The sequence below is a fragment of the Sinocyclocheilus grahami genome, unplaced genomic scaffold (genome assembly GCF_001515645.1).
Source record: "Sinocyclocheilus grahami isolate Dianchi unplaced genomic scaffold, SAMN03320097.WGS_v1.1 scaffold179.1, whole genome shotgun sequence".
Taxonomy (NCBI): Eukaryota; Metazoa; Chordata; class Actinopteri; order Cypriniformes; family Cyprinidae; genus Sinocyclocheilus; species Sinocyclocheilus grahami.
Genome location: NW_015505358.1, coordinates 172,048 through 189,253, shown reverse-complemented (window position 1 = coordinate 189,253; position 17,206 = coordinate 172,048). Strand labels below are relative to the sequence as shown.

General features: G+C 36.0%; 2 protein-coding genes across 3 annotated transcripts in view; both read left to right on the top strand.

The window, feature by feature from the left end:
• The first annotated feature begins 745 nt into the window (after positions 1-745).
• Positions 746-15,029, top strand: shprh (SNF2 histone linker PHD RING helicase). 2 transcript variants are annotated; one of them, XM_016283993.1, is made up of 23 exons: positions 746-1,006; positions 2,553-3,176; positions 4,112-4,363; positions 4,513-4,591; positions 5,315-5,466; positions 5,562-5,818; positions 5,916-6,037; positions 6,143-6,231; positions 7,191-7,283; positions 7,382-7,489; positions 7,588-7,730; positions 7,821-7,994; positions 8,855-8,917; positions 9,391-9,616; positions 9,712-9,849; positions 9,941-10,042; positions 12,514-12,585; positions 12,679-12,867; positions 13,002-13,094; positions 13,182-13,268; positions 13,871-14,049; positions 14,565-14,645; positions 14,898-15,029. In XM_016283993.1, the coding sequence occupies exons 1-23, from the start codon at positions 761-763 to the stop codon at positions 14,992-14,994; spliced, it is 3,666 nt and encodes a 1,221-aa protein (XP_016139479.1). In that variant the 5' UTR covers positions 746-760; the 3' UTR covers positions 14,995-15,029. The 2 variants fall into 2 exon arrangements, with proteins under 2 accessions (XP_016139479.1, XP_016139478.1); XM_016283992.1 differs by having other exon boundaries at positions 5,315-5,478.
• Positions 15,030-15,177: 148 nt separating this feature from the next.
• The window catches only part of LOC107594105 (uncharacterized), an 8,551-nt gene continuing 6,522 nt past the window's right edge, over positions 15,178-17,206 (top strand). The window contains exons 1-3 of the mRNA XM_016284056.1: positions 15,178-15,189; positions 15,510-15,670; positions 15,975-16,110. Coding sequence (XP_016139542.1) covers positions 15,178-15,189; positions 15,510-15,670; positions 15,975-16,110 — 309 coding nt within the window. The remainder of the gene's footprint in view (positions 15,190-15,509; positions 15,671-15,974; positions 16,111-17,206) is intronic.

The following is a 17,206-nucleotide window of genomic DNA, read 5'->3' as shown; positions in this document are numbered from 1 at the left end:
TGCTGCCTTACACATTTTGTATTTCTTACAAAGTAAGAAAACTTCATGTAAAGATCTTACATAAAATCTACTCAACTAATATTTTACTTTCCAAGTTTATGGACATTGGTAAAGAATGCTCTAGTTTTGAAGAATCTATATGTCATCTTTTCTTTGATTGTCAGAGTGTACAGGCATTTTGGAAACATTGTTTCTTTACTTTTTCCCTTGACCCGGAAAGCAGCTATTTGTTATTATGAAAATGAAAACAAAAGTATTGACAATTTTGTAAATTACAATATTCTGATTGGCAAATTTTTTATTCACAAATATTGATTATCTAAATCTATTATATGAAAGATAGATAGATAGATAGATAGATAGATAGATAGATAGATAGATAGATAGATAGATAGATAGACAGACGGACGGACAGACAGACAGATAGAAACATCGAACGAAGAACGAACAAAATATAGATAGATATATGATACTGTAAATAGATAGACAGACAGACAGGCAGACAGACAGACAGACAGACAGAAGCAGCATTCCTATAAACCATGTTTCATTAAACATGTCATCTGATCAGATACCCTAGGTTAAGGTAGGTTTTAAGCTGTTGTTTTATAGGATTATTATTCAAGGACTATCTAGGTTTGTTGATCCAACAACATGTCCTATTTGTATTAATAATAATCAATATAATATAAAAAATAATAAATAGCATAATAAATAAGTAATTTCATGCAATTTCTGTCATTTTCAAGCTGTTCGTGAGATGCTATTGACTGCAATTAAGGAAATGAAGGTTGGAAAAGGAGCGTCAATCAATGCCATTTTTGCTTATCTACGGACCATGTACAAGTATGACACCCTAAAGAACCGGAACCACATAAAGAAAGTCCTGACCAAGCTTATTCGTGAGAACATCGTGGAGCAGATCAAAGGACGAGGGTTAGCAGGATCCTTCAAACTGGGGAAGAACTACAAAGAAAAGAAGAAGAAGCCTGCTGCTCCTCGAATTGTTCGTAATTTTACATCTTTTGTAAAGAATTTTCTAACTTATTTTGAGTATTAAAAATGTAGAACTCACTACTATTATTATTATTATTATCATCATCTTTAATTAACCAAGCAAAAACCTCTCTGAGATTAAAAATCTCTTTTACAGGAGTATCCTGGCCAAAATAAAACACTGAATATACAAAATCTTTCAATTTCAGTGACTTATCCTCCAATTCGAGAAGAATGGGCTTAAAATGTTTCAGAGACACCAGATTATGTAGCTTCATGTATTTTTGATTATAAATTATTATAATTATAAAATATATGAAATAATGCATGTATAATAATATAAAAAATAATAGTTATTGCTGATTGTAAAAGCACACAAAGCTTTGTGTGCTTTTACAATCAGAAATAACTATTATTTTTAGATATTAACTACAAATTTTATTTTACATGTAGAAGAACTATATTTTTATATTTTAAGGATGCTTCTGGAACACTCCACTATTTTTGTAAATAGGCTCATTTTCCAACTCCCCTAGAGTTAAACAGTTGAGTTTTACCGTTTTCGAATCCATTCAGCCGATCTCCGGGTCTGGTTGTAGCACTTTTAGCTTAGCTTAGCATAGATCATTGAATCTGATTAAACCGTTAGCATCTCGCTCAAAACTCTCGCTCCGGTGTAATAATCAAGGAAAGCCTGAAAATTGGCTTATTGGAAGTTACCTAGCTGGGACTATTTTCAGGCGCTGCGTAATATCATTGCGCCTGCTGCACCCATGGTACGGCAGCAAAGTTCTTTGATTATTACACCGGAATGAGAGTACAGTTCCTAGCCATATCGGCCTAGAAAATCACAACTTTTCATTTCCCGTCGGTCTTAGTACACAGTACTACAGTACTTAGTAACTACAGAAGAGTCATGTTTTAAATAGGAAAAATATCGAAACTCTTTGGTAATTTTTGAGCGAGATGCTAACGGTCTAATCAGATTCAATGATCTATGCTAAGCTAAGCTAAAAGTGCTACCGCCAGACCCGGAGATCGGCTGAGTGGATGCGAAAACGGTAAAACTCAACTGTTTAACTCTAGGGGAGTTGGAAAATTAGCCTATTTTCAAAAATAGTGGAGTGTTCCTTTAATGAATTCACTACATTTTTAAAATACAAATTAATTTTTATTATTTTGCTATTTTTATTGTTTTGTTACTTTATTTTTTGTCATTTTTTAATTTTTTTAAGTAACTAAAAGAAAAATAAACTCTTTAAATATGTAGAATGCAGCATGTACATTTGTCATGTTTTGTACTAATTTTATAGAAGTCTGTTTTTTATATGTTTTATTGTTTTATTTTTTTGTGTGTATTTTTAATGCCCATTTTATAAAAGGAACAAGACACACTTTAAATATGTAAGATGGGTCATGCACTTTTTTTTTTTTTCTTTTCTTACTATTTTTGTAAATCTATTTATTTTATTGCAATTTTATTTTGTGGTAACCATTTTAAATATGCAGAATGCATAATGTACTTTTTCATATGTTTTGTATTATTTTTAAACAAGTCAATTGACAAGGCCACTCCCAGAAGAACATCTCGTCGGGTTTCTGGTCAGGAGAAAGAGGCATCACAGACCTCGTATACGACAGCATCAGATTCTGAAGACAGTGTGGATCCTCCTCTCCTCACAGAGGAACTCAGATGTGAGCCAGATTCACTTCTGGACTCCAAAAATCCACCGCAGAAGACGTCAGTAGACATCATAGATGAAGATGATAAAGAAACAGCAGACAAACCCCAACAAGAAACTACAGAAGACATCCATGTTGAGAGTTCTAAATCAGATCCTACACTAAACTCCAAACCTGAACCCGAAACCCCAACCAGAGCATCTGTGATCCCATTTAATACTCCAGATTACCGCTTTGAGTGCATCTGTGGAGAGCTCGGCCTGGTGGACTACAAGCCTAGGGTCCAGTGCTTGAACTGTCTGCTGTGGCAGCACGCTGAGTGTGTCAACTACAAAGAGGAGAATCTGGAAACGACCCCGTTTTATTGCCCTCACTGCCTGGTAGCTATGACACCTGTGTCTACTGGAGCCACACTTATCATCTCGCCCAGCTCCATCTGTCACCAGTGGGTGGATGAAATCAACCGGCACATTCACACATCTTCCCTCAGAGTGCTGGTAAGAACCGACTAGAGTGCTGCAACTACTATTTAGATAGTTTAACCAGTAGTTCAGACTTTGATTCTATTTTGATTGCATTGTTTATTTGAAAGACTTAAAGGGATAGTTCACCCAAAAATGAAAATTCTGTCATTAATTACTCGCCCTCATGTCGTTTCAAACCTGTAAGACCTTCGTTCATCTTCGGAACACAAATTAAGATATTTTTGATGGAATCTGAGAGCTGTCTGACCCTGCATAGACAGCAACGCAACTGAAATGTTCCCAAGTCCAGAAACGTAGCAAGGAGATCTGTAAAATAATCCATATGACATCAGGAGCACAATATTTGGCCGAGATACAACTATTTGAAAATCTGGAATCTGAGGGTGCAAAAAAATCCAAATATTGAAAAAAATCGCCTTTAAAGTTGTCCAAATGAAGTTCTTAGCAATGCATATTACTAATCAAAAATTAAGTTTTGATATATTTACAAAATATCTTCATGGAACATGATCTTTACTTAATATACTAATGATTTTTGGCATAAAAGAAAAATCAATAATTTTGACCCATACAAATGTATTTTTGGCTATTGCTACAAATATACCCCAGAGACTTAAGACTGGTTTTGTGCTCAGGGTCACATTTGATCTGAACGAAAACGGCTGACGCAGAACAGCATACGCTGTTTACGTCCAGCGGATATTCTCCAAAATGGCGCTACAGGGTGACGCGGAGGAGACGAATTGTTGAATAACGTTTTTTTTTTCTTCTTTTGCACACAAAAATTATTCTCGTAGCTTCGTAAAATTACGGTTGAACCCCTGATGTCACATGGATTATTTTACAGATCTCCTTGCTACGTCTCTGGACTTGGGAACATCTGTTGGGAAAACAGATTTTATCCTCTATTAATATATATATAATTTTATCATTTTAATTTTTTTTAGGTGTATCAGGGTGTAAAGAGACACGGTTTCATCCAGCCTCACATTCTGGCTGAGCAGGATGTGGTCATCACCACTTACGACGTGCTGCGCACTGAACTCAATTACGTCGACATCCCCCACAGCAATAGCAAAGACGGCCGCCGATTCCGCAACCAGAAGCGCTACATGGCCATACCGAGCCCTCTAGTGGCTGTGGAGTGGTGGCGCGTCTGTCTGGATGAAGCTCAGATGGTGGAGTGCACTACAGCCAAGGTAGGTGATCACAACATTGGTATATTAATTTTGCAGGAATTAATCCTGTTCAGTTTTAATCCTAGAGACAGCACAGTTAGAGAACAGCTTACTTTGGAAAGATGGACATGAATTTTTATTATGGTAAAATCTCGTTTTTTTCTATTCAGGCTGCAGAAATGGCTTTGCGTCTCACGTCTGTTAATCGCTGGTGTGTCAGTGGAACACCTGTGCAGAGAGGTTTGGAAGGTAAGCAGAATTAATATTTCATTGAAATAGGGCTTGGTGATACAACTAAACAATATCTTGAGATGAGCTCACACACAACCATTCAAACAAAGTCTGTTTTCACCAAGGCTGTATTTATGATCAAAAATACAGTGAAAACATTAATATTGTGAAATATTATTACAATTAATATTGCAATTTAAAATAACTGGTCTACCATTTTAATTTATTAATTTATATAGTTTTATTTTATTTTTTTTATTTTTTTTAAAATGAACAGTTATTTTTAAATAATGACCAAACAACCTTTGATTCAATTTAAGAACAAAATGCAGTAAATTGCAGTAGTGAAAAATAAACAAGAGATGTTGTCCCCATTTACTGAATGCAGGAAAGAATTGTATTTTAAAACAAATATATTTATATGCACCAGTGTAACAATATATAGCAATAAATGGCAGTATTTCCAAACGTATATTTTTAATAACAAATTTTACTCTATGTAAAATGCCATATGGTGACTTTTTTTTAACTTTCCTGAGTGATGGCACAAATGAATCATTGAGTCTGTTCTGAAACCGATTCCCTAAAATAGACATTTGAAAGAACTTCTCTGTACTACTGGCATTTTTGCAACTGTGGTCACTAATGAAATATTGTCTTAGCATTATCATCAGCCTAATGTAATCAGAAGAGTTGTAATATGTGATTATAATTGTTTTTGTTTTATATGAAATCTTTTAGACTTGTATGGTCTTGTCCTGTTTTTGGGAGTTGATCCTTATTGGGTGAAGTACTGGTGGGACCAGTTACTTTATCGCCCCTACCGCCACAGCAATACGGCAGCGCTCTACAATGTCATCGGCCAACTACTATGGCGATCTGCTAAAAAAGATGTCATCGACCAGGTTAGTAGGTAACTCTTTCAAATAACTAATTTCATCCATCATAATCTTGTCATTGCATTTGATGTCACAAACTTCATTTTTAGATCCAAATCCCTCCTCAAACAGAAGAGATCCACTGGCTTAACTTCTCTCCAGTAGAGGGACACTTTTACCACCGTCAGCATGAGGTTTGCTCGCAGGATGCTCTTGTGAAGCTGAGGAAGATCTCTGATTGGTCATTGAAGCTGGGTAGTTTGGACCGACGTACCGTCACTACCATATTATACCCCCTTTTACGTCTACGTCAGGCCTGCTGCCACCCACAAGCTGTCAGAGGAGAGTTCCTGCCCTTCCAGAAGAGGTTAGAAACACATTTCAGATATAATTGATCAGTTTTTCGGGAGATGAGGTGTTCTGGTTCACTTTGTCCACACTGATTTAGTTATTTCCTGTTGAAGCACAATGACAATGGAGGAGTTGTTGAAGTCTCTGCAGAAGAAATGTCGTGTGGAGTGTGAAGAAGCCCACAGGCAGCTGGTGTGTGCTCTCAATGGTCTGGCTGGAATTCACATCATCAGAGGTATCGTGAGCCCCATTTCTACAGTTTCAGTATTCATCTACAGTATTTACCTGCTTCTGCCTTGACTGCTGTAGACGTTAATGAACCGTTTCCTGTCATCACCAGGCGAGTTTGTAGATGCAGCGGAGATGTACAGAGAAGTGCTGCGATCATCTGAAGAACATAAAGCAAGACTGAAAACTGATTCCCTTCAGGTAAACAATTCCAACTCAGTTTAATTTAATGCAAGACACCACATGCTAAACCATTGTTTTTCAGGAACTGCTCAATTTTGAGATTTTGGGCTGTTTGGGCTAGATTCAGGGTAGACTAGCGGAAAGACAACATTAAAAATACAAATTTAGGTATTTACTTTATCTATACGCGTCTGTAGATTTCAGTTACAATACATATCTACAAAGGCATTTTCTTTTTTTTTTAATGCTCGGTCTGTAATCTCCAATTCAGTAGCATGTACATTCACCACACTTTACAGCTGTATTCCTATCTATATTCGGAGGGTTATTAAAGAGGGGTTTGTTTATAATCATTCACCTGAATTATTAACATTTTATTCCTAAAAATATGGTGATTCCTTTTCTGTGTATGTTTCCTGAGTGATTAAAAAGTGTTTTCCAAAATCTCCTCTATAAAAGCTTTTAATACAGTGGGTACGGAAAGTATTCAGACCCCCTTAAATTTTTCACTCTTTGTTATATTGCAGCCATTTGCTAAAATCATTTAAGTTAATTTTTTTTCCTCATTAATGTACACTGAAACAAGTATTTTGAACCTTTATCCAGTGTTCATATTCATGCAAATGAGTGCATATTTGATTAGATAATGCCTCATTTGCATTTACATTTAATTAGATAATTAACATTTCAGAAATCTTGTAATACAAAATAAGTGTCTTAAAGTGTTGTGATTAATCAACTGGGAAAGTATGGTTATCTATTAGTTCAAATATTGCCCTAATCACAAATGTTTATTATTTTATTTTGTTTTATTTTATTTCTTAGTTCTAAATCCAATTTAACTCATTTTAGTTAAGTCCCAATTCAAATGTCTTTACTGTTGTTTTTGTACAAAATTTTATTACATCCTTTTTAATAAATTTTGTGTGCATTTTTATTGTTGCTGCTTAACTTTTTCTTTTGTCCAAAATGTATAGAGGCTTCATGCAACCCACAATCTGATGGAGCTTCTGAATGCAAAGCATCCTGGGATTCCTCCAACCCTGAGAGATGACAGTCTCAAAGATGAGGTTGGGTAATCGCTCATAGGCTTAAATATAATATATTTTTAATAAGAAAATGAGATCAATTTGCTAATAATTTCTAGTTCTCTGTGTTTTCGTCCTAGGCTGAGCAGCTGAAGCAGCATTACATGGCCAAGGTGAACTCTGAGGTTTCTGAAGCACATCAGAACCTACAGCCTGTTCTTCAGCACATTAAAGAGCTGAGACGCAAGGTAAAACCTCAGTTACCACACATTTTCAGCTTTGTGTTTTGCCGAGTTATTGTTGTATGTACTGTAGTTAAATAATTGTGTTATTAATTCTGCCCTAGGTGAACCTTCGCTCTCCCTGGTGGCTGGATGTCTTACAGCAGGCCATTCAGTACTCTATGGACGACGACCTTGTGGGCCGCATTCAAAATGAGCTAACTTGCAGTTACAAACAACAAGCCAACAAGCTCTCATTGGCAGACAAGTAATCCAGCATCCATTCACTTGATAGATTGCAGATATATAGTTTTTGATGGAAAAGAAGTACTATTTAACAAAAATGTCTCACTCATAGGTTTCGAGATGCTCGTGGTCTTCAGTTTCTGCTCAGCACTCAAATAGATGATTTGATGAAATCGCAGAAAACGGTTCAAGATGCTGTAAAGAAGCTGGAGGGGCCTCCATCTCAGCAAGTCATCGAGGAAGCAACACTTTGCCACCTGCGACCTGTTCGTCTGCCACTGAACAAGTAAAATCTTTTCAGTGTTTATGGATGAAGTGCATACTTTCTATTACAGTAGCAATGCCAAAATAATTACTATTTCCAATCAGTCTGATGTAAAACTCCAAGGCCATTAGTGAAATGGCTCAATTTTATTTTTTAATTTTACATTTATCATTCCACATTATGTAACAAAAATGCACAGACTCTTTTAAGTTACATACAGGTGCATCTCTATAAATTAGAATGTCGTGGGAAAAGTTCATTTATTTCAGTAATTCAACTCAAATTGTGAAACTCGTGTATTAAATAAATTCAATGCACACAGACTGAAGTAGTTTAAGTCTTTGGTTCTTTTAATTGTGATGATTTTGGCTCACATTTAACAAAAACCCACCAATTCACTATCTCAACAAATGAGAATATGGTGACATGCCAATCAGCTAATCAACTCAAAACACCTGCAAAGGTTTCCTGAGCCTTCAAAATGGTCTCTCAGTTGTGTTCACTAGGCTACACATTTATTGGTCTTATGAAGTATTCTAATTTGTTGAGAGAGTGAATTGGTGGGTTTTTGTTAAATGTGAACCAAAATCATCACAATTAAAAGAACCAAAGACTTAAACTACTTCAGTCTGTGTGCATTGAATTTATTTAATACACGAGTTTCACAATTTAAGTTGAATTACTGAAATAAATGAACTTTTCCACGACATTTTAATTTATTGAGATGCACCTGTATGTTTGTTAATTTGTTTTTGTTTTTTTTGAGCTTCTAGTGTTTAAGAAATTACACATTTGGGTTAGGTTAAATGTCACATTTGCAAATTATGATAATTGTTCACCTTCGAATTTAACATTTGTTCCTTTTAAAATTCATTCCATAGCTGTGTGTTTTGCAAATCCGATGAACTTTTTACGGACTACGAGTCAAAACTCTTCTCTCACACGTAAGTTATAAAACACATTAGATAGTGTGCAGTTTAAAGTGGAAAGTCATCCAAAAATGAACATTTTGTCATTATTTACTAAACCTGTATGACTTCTTGTGTAGAACACACAAGGAAATGTTTAGCAGAAAGTCCAAGCTGTCAAAAAGGACAAAACAGCACAATAACATTTCATAAAAGTAATTCATATGACTTCAGCGCTATATTCCAAGTCATACAATAGCTTTATGTGAGAAACAAACTGAAATTTTATCTGTTATTTACTGACAATTATGTTTAAAAACCATGGTCACCATTTAGTGTCATTCAGTGGAAAATCACAGCTTGGACATTCTGATATAAATATCAAATTGTCTGTGCCACTGAAGAAAGTTATAAGAGTTTTTAAAGACATTTTGGTGAACTTTTCCTTTAAAACATATATACAGAAAGTATAGTCAGTAAACCTCAGTTTTTAAATGCATTTTTGGCAGAGTAAAGGGACAGACGGCCATCTTTGAGGAGATGATTGAAGATGAGGAAGGGCTGGTAGATGACAGGCTCCCCACAACCAGTAGGGGTTTGTGGGCAGCCAGTGAGACTGAACGAGCCCTTAAAGCCATCCTGTCCTTTGCCAAGGCCCGTCGTTTGGAGTCTGGACTCATAGAGGAGGGAAACTCATTCATGGAGCTCTTTGAGTCCTGGAAAAAAGAATATAAGGTTTGAGGTTGTTTTCTCATTGCATGATGAATGAAGGAGTGCTTAAATGTCTTCATCAAAATGCCTGTCTGACAGACTGTCTCGTGCTCTTTCAGCTGCTGCATGAGTACTGGATGTCGCTGCGGGATCACGTGTCAGCCATAGATGAGCTGGGCATGGCTACTGAGAGGCTGCGTGTGCGCTTACCTGATGAGCCCAAACCCAAAGTGCTGCATATCATAGAACCTTATGAGGTGATGACAACAGAAAGAGTCCCATCTGTCATGCTATTTGTCATTTTTAGACTAAGAAGTAAGAAACATAATTTTTTTCACATGTGAACAGGTGGAGCAGAATAGGATAAAGCTGCTCAATGACAGGGCGGTGGCCAAATCACAACTGCAGAAAAAGCTTGGGCAGTTTCTCTATCTCACAAACCTGGAGAAGGTAATACATGATGTATTTTAAGGGATATTATTCAAGGTTTTTTTAATAATAATGCCATTTTTAAGGTTCCTAATATTGTTTTGGGAGTCTCCTACAATATGTTTACATGCATGCAAGGTCAAAAAACGCTTTAGTTTTCATAAAATATGCATTTAATATCACCTCATTTTCCAGCGATTCTCAAATGAATTGTTCAAAGCAGTTCTAAGATTTAGTCTGTAGTCTTTTAATTTTAATTTAACTAAAATTTAGTATTTTTTTGCTCCTGTACCTTTAAGGCAATATGTTACAGGCAAAACCATTGTTTTCTTAAAGGGTTAGTTCACCCAAAAATGAAAATTAGCCCATGAATTACTCACCCTCAAGGCATCCTAGGTGTATATAACTTCCTTCTTTCAGATGAATCCAGTCGGAGTTATATTAAAAATAGTCTTTTATCTTCCAAGCTGTTTAATGGCAGTCAGCGGGTGTTGCAGTGCATCAGTCCAAAAGAAGTTAAATAAAGCGCATCCATCCATAATAAAAAAGTGCCTCACACGGCTCCGGGGGGTGAACAAAGGCGTCCTGTAGCGAATCGATGTGTTTTTGTAAGAAAAATAACCATATTTAAAACGTAATAATCACTTTAATATAGCTTGCGCTCACTGTTGTACACGGAAGCAGCTCCGGACGGATGACGTAGGATGTCGGCGTTGCACATGCGCCACTCAGAAGTGACGCAGCGGAGAGATCAAAACAAAACAATGGTCATAAATTAGAAGAACAAAACGAGGATTTGTAAAGAAGAATGTCGGAGGATTTCGATATAAGCCAAGAGAAGACTGGTTTTCCTTTGCTAAAGTAAGGAAACTTTGCTTTCTTTGCTCCAATAAACAAACGTTGGTTTTCACGAGACTCACCAGCGCATGCGCAACGCCGACATCTTACGTCATCCTTCTTCCGTGTACAACTGTTGGTGCAAGCTACATTAAAGTGATTAGTAAGTTTTGAATATGGTTATTTTTCTACAAAAACGCATTGATTCGCTACAGGACGCCTTTGTTCACCCCCCGGAGCCGTGTGAGGCACTTTTTATTATGGATGGATGTGCTTTATTTCACTTCTTTTGGACTGATTAACTGCAACACCTGCTGACTGCCATTAAACAGCTTGGAAGATCAAAGTCAATTTTTAATATAACTCCGATTGGATTCATCTGAAAGAAGGAAGTCCTGGGATGGCTTGAGGGTGAGTAAATAATAGGCTAATTTTCATTTTTGGGTGAACTATACCTTTAATGCACTAGTCAATTTATGGGTTATTTTGCTTCCATAACTTGTCTTCTTTCAGACTAGTGGAAAGAAAACATCCAAAATACACATTTAAGTGTTTATTTTAATACAGAATGTATTATTTCTCAGAAATCTCCATTTCAGCAGCACTTACACCTAACTTTCCATGTTTATTCCTATCTATATTCTGAAGGTTTTTACAGAGATGTGTCATTTGCCCGATTTATATTTATATATACACAATTATATAGCACTTTATCTGTTTGTGTCTGTAGATTTCAATTATGATACGTATAATTAAAGGCCATTTTCTCAAAAATAGTTTTTTTTCTCCTCTACTAAGTCAGAAATCACCAGTTTTTTAAAGGATTTTAAAGAGGAGTTTGTTGTTATTTGCCTTCTTTATATAACATTTTATTCCTAAAAACATGGTGAAAATGTATTTTGTTCCGGATGTTGACAGTATTTTCTGATTTATGGAGTGATAAAAAGAGATATCCAAAACTTTAATATGTCAACAGAATAAAAATAATTTTAAACTTGGATTTATCATTTGTTCAGATTTCTGTTCTGGAAATGCATGCAAATTAGTGCATGTTTAATTACATAATCCATCATTTGCATATTTAAACATAAGATTTTAGAAAACTTGTAATATGTAAAAACCTTCAACTCTAATATGTCAACAAAATGAAAAGAAATTTGAAATTGGATTTATCATATGTTCATATTTCTGTTCTGGAAATGCATAAAGGTTAGTGCACATTTAATTACATAATGCATCATTTGCATATTTAAACATAATATTTCAGAAAACCTGTAATATAAAACAATTAATGTACTGTGATTAATCAACCTATGGTCATATCAGTTAAATTTTTTACCCTATTCACCAGTAGTTTCTCACCTTAAGGATATAGTTCACATACCTCTGTTATGGCTGAACTGCTTTCATGTGAAATGAGTAACAACAATAGTTTAGCTTCCACAAGTGTTCTGGGTGGATTGAAGATGTTGTGAATGTGAGCATGTCGACTTAGTAGATGAAACTCTCAAAAAAGCAAGAAAAATCCTGTTTTGCATGATATGTCGCCTATAAGACACTGTTTACTTGTGGTAATAATTTTAAATGATTTTAGCATGTGTAGATGAATGAAACTGTCAGATTTAATGTAGTAATTCATGTATTGATCATTTCAGTCTCAGGATAAGTCCACTGGAGGATTGAATCCAGAACCATGTCCCATCTGTGCTCGACCGCTGGGTCAGGAGGTAAAATCAAAGCAAAAATGAATCTGTCAAGTGTATACATATGTAAGTATATACTCTATACTCTGAACATGACTTATGTGTTTTTATTGTCAGTGGGCCGTACTGACCTGTGGACACTGTTTCTGTAACGAGTGCATCGCTATCATCGTGGAGCAGTACAGCGTCGGCAATCGACGGAGAGCCATAAAGTGTGCCATATGCCGTCAAACCACTTCACATTCAGAGATCTCGTATGTGTTCACCACTCAGAGCGCCCACCAGGGGCAGGACATCCCTGTGAAGGTCAGAGACAATTCTTGCTTTATCTAGGCGTTTAATATGTATTTTACAATGTAAGTAAACTGTATTGCGACTGTGACATTTTCAGTCAGGTTAGATATGATTTGTAGAATATCTGTAATCTCTTTTCCCTGTAGGGTAGCCACTCCACGAAGGTAGAGGCCGTGGTTCGAGTCTTAAAGAAAATCCAGATGACCGACCCGGGAGCCAAGTCTCTTGTGTTCTCCACGGTAACGCTCTCATTAAATGAGTTGCTACATCAAACACCAGACTACAGCTCTTAACCTCTAAACTTACATTTACGCCTCGTCTCTCAGTGGCAGGGCGTCCTGGACATCATTGCGAAAGCCCTTTTCGACAACAACATGGAGTTTGCACAGATCAACGGAATTCACAAATTTCAGGTTTGTGTTGAATATGAGGAAACTAACATAACACAATGTTTGTCTTTAAGGATTTTTCTCCCTTTCCTTTCTGTAATTGCTTAAATATGTTATTATAAAATAAGTAGATCCAGCACCAAAATGAGTGATGTGAGTGATTACCCAAAGCGTTTTTTTTTTTTTATATTTAATATTAAATGAATTTAATAAATTATTTATTTATAAATGAGACACAGGAATCTAGAAATTCATGAATATTTTTTGAAAATGTTTTTAAAATATATATTTATATTTAATAACACAATTAATTATTTTATTTTACATGGGGCAAAACTTGTTTATTTATATATAAATGAGACAAAATTCTAGAACTTGAACTGATTTTTAAGCAGTTTTTTTTAATAAATGTTCTTTTAGTTAATTCAACTCTGGAATTTAAATGAATCAATTTTGAAACTGAAACTATTCAACCAGTTGAACAGAGTTAATAGTTGACGACAAGAATCTCAAAATTGCCAAATTTTATCCAGTTAATCAGGCAGCTTGGTTATCCCTAGTTACCACTACACTTCTTTAACCATTAAGCACAAATGTGAAATTATGATTATTGCATTCATTTTTAGGAGAACCTGAGTGCTTTCAAATACGAGGAGAGCATCAACATCTTGCTGCTGCCGTTGCACACAGGCTCAAATGGGCTAAACATTATTGAAGCGACGCATGTGGTGCTGGTGGAGCCCATTCTAAACCCTGCCCATGAGCTGCAGGCAATAGGAAGAGTGCACCGGATTGGCCAGACCAAGTAGGCATCAACCCAATCATATAACATTCAACACAACCCATGCTGCTGACATGAGTTTGATTCTGACTGCAGCTTTTCTCTCATATCAGTTAAAATGGCACAAATTCCAAAAAAGGTTTTTGGAATATTTAAAGGATTAGTTCACCAAAAAATTTGCTCACCCTCAGGCCACCCAAGATGTAGAGTTTGTTTCATCATCTAAATATATTTGGAGAAATGTAGCATTGCGTTACTTGCTCACCATTGGATCCTCTGCGGTGAATGGGTGCCGTCAGAATGAGAGTCCAAACAGCTGATAAAATCATCACAATAATCCACAAGTAATCCACACCACTCCAGTCCAGCAATTAATGTTTCATGAAGCAAAAAAGCTGTGTAAAGAAACAAATCCATCATTAAGGCATTTTAACTTTAAACCGTTGATTCTGGCCACAATACAAGTCTATAATCCATAATAACACTTCCTCCAAGGAAAAAGAGATGTTATTAGTAAATTATTCTTATTATTTCTACAGACCCACATTCGTTCATCGGTTTCTGATCAAGTCCACCATTGAGGAGCGGATGCAAGCAATGCTTAAAACAGCAGAAAAGAGGTAAGAGTCTATGTTTATCCCTCTAGAACTAGTTTACGCCAAAAAGTTGTTTTTTTTCCCTAAATATGTCCCACCCCAATTTCCTGGTTTAAAAGGAAACTCATCAACACAAGATAAAAAAATGTGTTTGTCAAGCAATTTAATGGGATCTTTAAATACATTTAATTTTACACTGGCCTTCTGTAGATTGTTTTTGCTTTGTTTACTGAAAATGACCTTGACTAATCTGTCTCAAACCAACATCACCTTCAGTCATAGTTCCACGTCTATGAAGCATTCGGAGGCCTCCGTATTTACAGTGGCAGACCTGGCCGAGCTGTTCACAGAGGACAGCGAGTCTCTTGAGTAAATGTCTCTCCAGACCTGCCAGTCCAAAGGCCAGTAATGTGAGCTATAAAGTTTGTTTAACCGGATGTGGTAGGGTCAATTTAGCCCCTTCAATAGCACGTTGTTTCCTCACGTTGACCTTTAACTTTTTACATTTTATTGGCCCGTGAATGTCACTCAGACATTATTAAACTCAATAATTATTATGCAAATTGAAGTTAGACGAGACAAAATATCTCAAAAGACTTTCAATGTAAACTGGAAAAGGAACATTGATCAAGATAAATTATTAATTTTATGTATACATGTTTACAACCATTTGAAGGTTTTTGATGTCTGAAGGTTATTTATCTCATATATATATATATATAGTTTTAATACTTGGACAGTTTGAAGAAAATGTTGAAGTTTGAAGCTTAATTAAACTCTGATATACTCATTACTATATGCATTGTTATGGATGGATGGATTGATTGATTGATTTACTCAATCATTAAAAGTATTTTAATTTTAATTTCTGTTTCATGTTTTCCCCAGGCATCAGATGATACTCACATCATGTTCACCAACACGATCCGCAACAATGAAACCGATATCATCACCAGAAGCTACATCAATATCACATTTGGGTGTCGATACCCCATAAACTACATGGTTCAGCAGCAAAACGGGGAGAATCTGATCAGAGTGGATGTGAGGTGAGCTTCTGCTAGTCATGACGTCACCAGTTAATTAAGTCTGCAAGTCCTTTAGGTTCAAAGCTCAGTCTCTGGGACTGCAGCACTCCATATGTAGTAATGGTTTTAATTATCACTATTTTTCCAAGCTTAAAAAAGGCCGAGCCCTTCTTCACTAATTGTTTGTTTGTATGCAAACACAATACTGGAACGTAATGATAACAAAAGACTGCCCTGGGGTCCAACTCCAAAAGTTTCATTCAATATTCATTGAGCGAACCTTTCAGCCTCTTCAATGAGTCTTTTAACATTCTCTGCCCCGCAGGACAATCACTCTGAACACGGAGGATGGAAATTTCTCGGTCTCCATGCTGCTGTATAAAGACGAAGAGTTTCAGGATAAATGGACCACTGTTCCTTCTCTCACACTTGAGGACAACATCTATGTCAAAGTTTACATGGTGCGTGTTGAGCTGAATAGATGACATTACTCACTACAAGCTACTGGGGGCTTTCATGAAAGCTGCCGTGTGTTTTCTTTATGCGACAGTTTAGAACTGTTTGGCTCTTTGTTTTCAGATGAATAGAACATCTATCTATCTATCTATCTATCTATCTACCTGTATATCTATGTACCTATCTATCTATATTTTGTTTGTTCTTCATTCGATGGTTCTATCTATCTATCTATCTACCTATCTATCTATATTTTGTTCGTTCTTCGTTCGATGATTCAATCTATTTATCGATCTGTCTGTCTGTCTGTCTGTCTTTTATTCGTTCTTCTTTCGATGGTTCTATCTATCTATATCTATCTATCTATCTATGTTTTGTTCGTTTTTCATTCGATGGTTCTATCCGTCTGTCTTTTATTCGTTCTTCTTTCGATGGTTCTATCTATCTATATATCTACCTATCTATCTATGTTTTGTTCGTTTTTCATTCGATGGTTCTATCTATCTATCTATATTTTGTTTGTTCTTCGTTCTATGGTTCTATCTATATCTATCTATCTACAGTGGTGTGAAAAAGTGTTGGTCCCCTTCCTGATTTCTTATTTTTTTGCATGTTTGTCACACTTTAATGTTTCAGATCATCAAACAAATTTAAATATTAGTCAAAGATAACACAAGTAAACACAACATGCAGTTTTTAAATGAAGGTTTTTATTATTAAGGGATAAACAAAATCCAAAACTACATGGCCCTGTGTGAAGAAGTGTTTGCCCCCCTGTTAAAACTGTGGTTTATCACACCTGAGTTCAATTTCTCTAGCCACACCCAGGCCTGATTACTGCCACACCTGTTCGCAATCAAGAAATCTCTTAAATAGGACCTGCCTGACAAAGTGAAGTAGACCAAAAGATCCTCAAAAGCTAGACATCATGCGGAGATCCAAAGAAATTCAGAAACAAATGAGAAAGAAAGTCATTGAGATCTATCAGTCTGGAAAAGCTTATAAAGCCATTTCTAAAGCTTTGGGACTCCAGCGAACCAAAGTGAGCGCCATTATTCACAAATGGCAAAAACATGGAACAGTGGAGAACCTTCCCAGGAG

Coding starts and splice junctions, on each gene's coding strand:
- shprh (XM_016283992.1), top strand. CDS start 761: ATGCTATTGACTGCAATTAAGGAAATGAAGGTTGGAAAAGGAGCGTCA. Junction 9,850..9,940: donor ATATCATAGAACCTTATGAG/GTGATGACAACA, acceptor ACATGTGAACAG/GTGGAGCAGAATAGGATAAA. Junction 13,095..13,181: donor AGTCTCTTGTGTTCTCCACG/GTAACGCTCTCA, acceptor CTCGTCTCTCAG/TGGCAGGGCGTCCTGGACAT.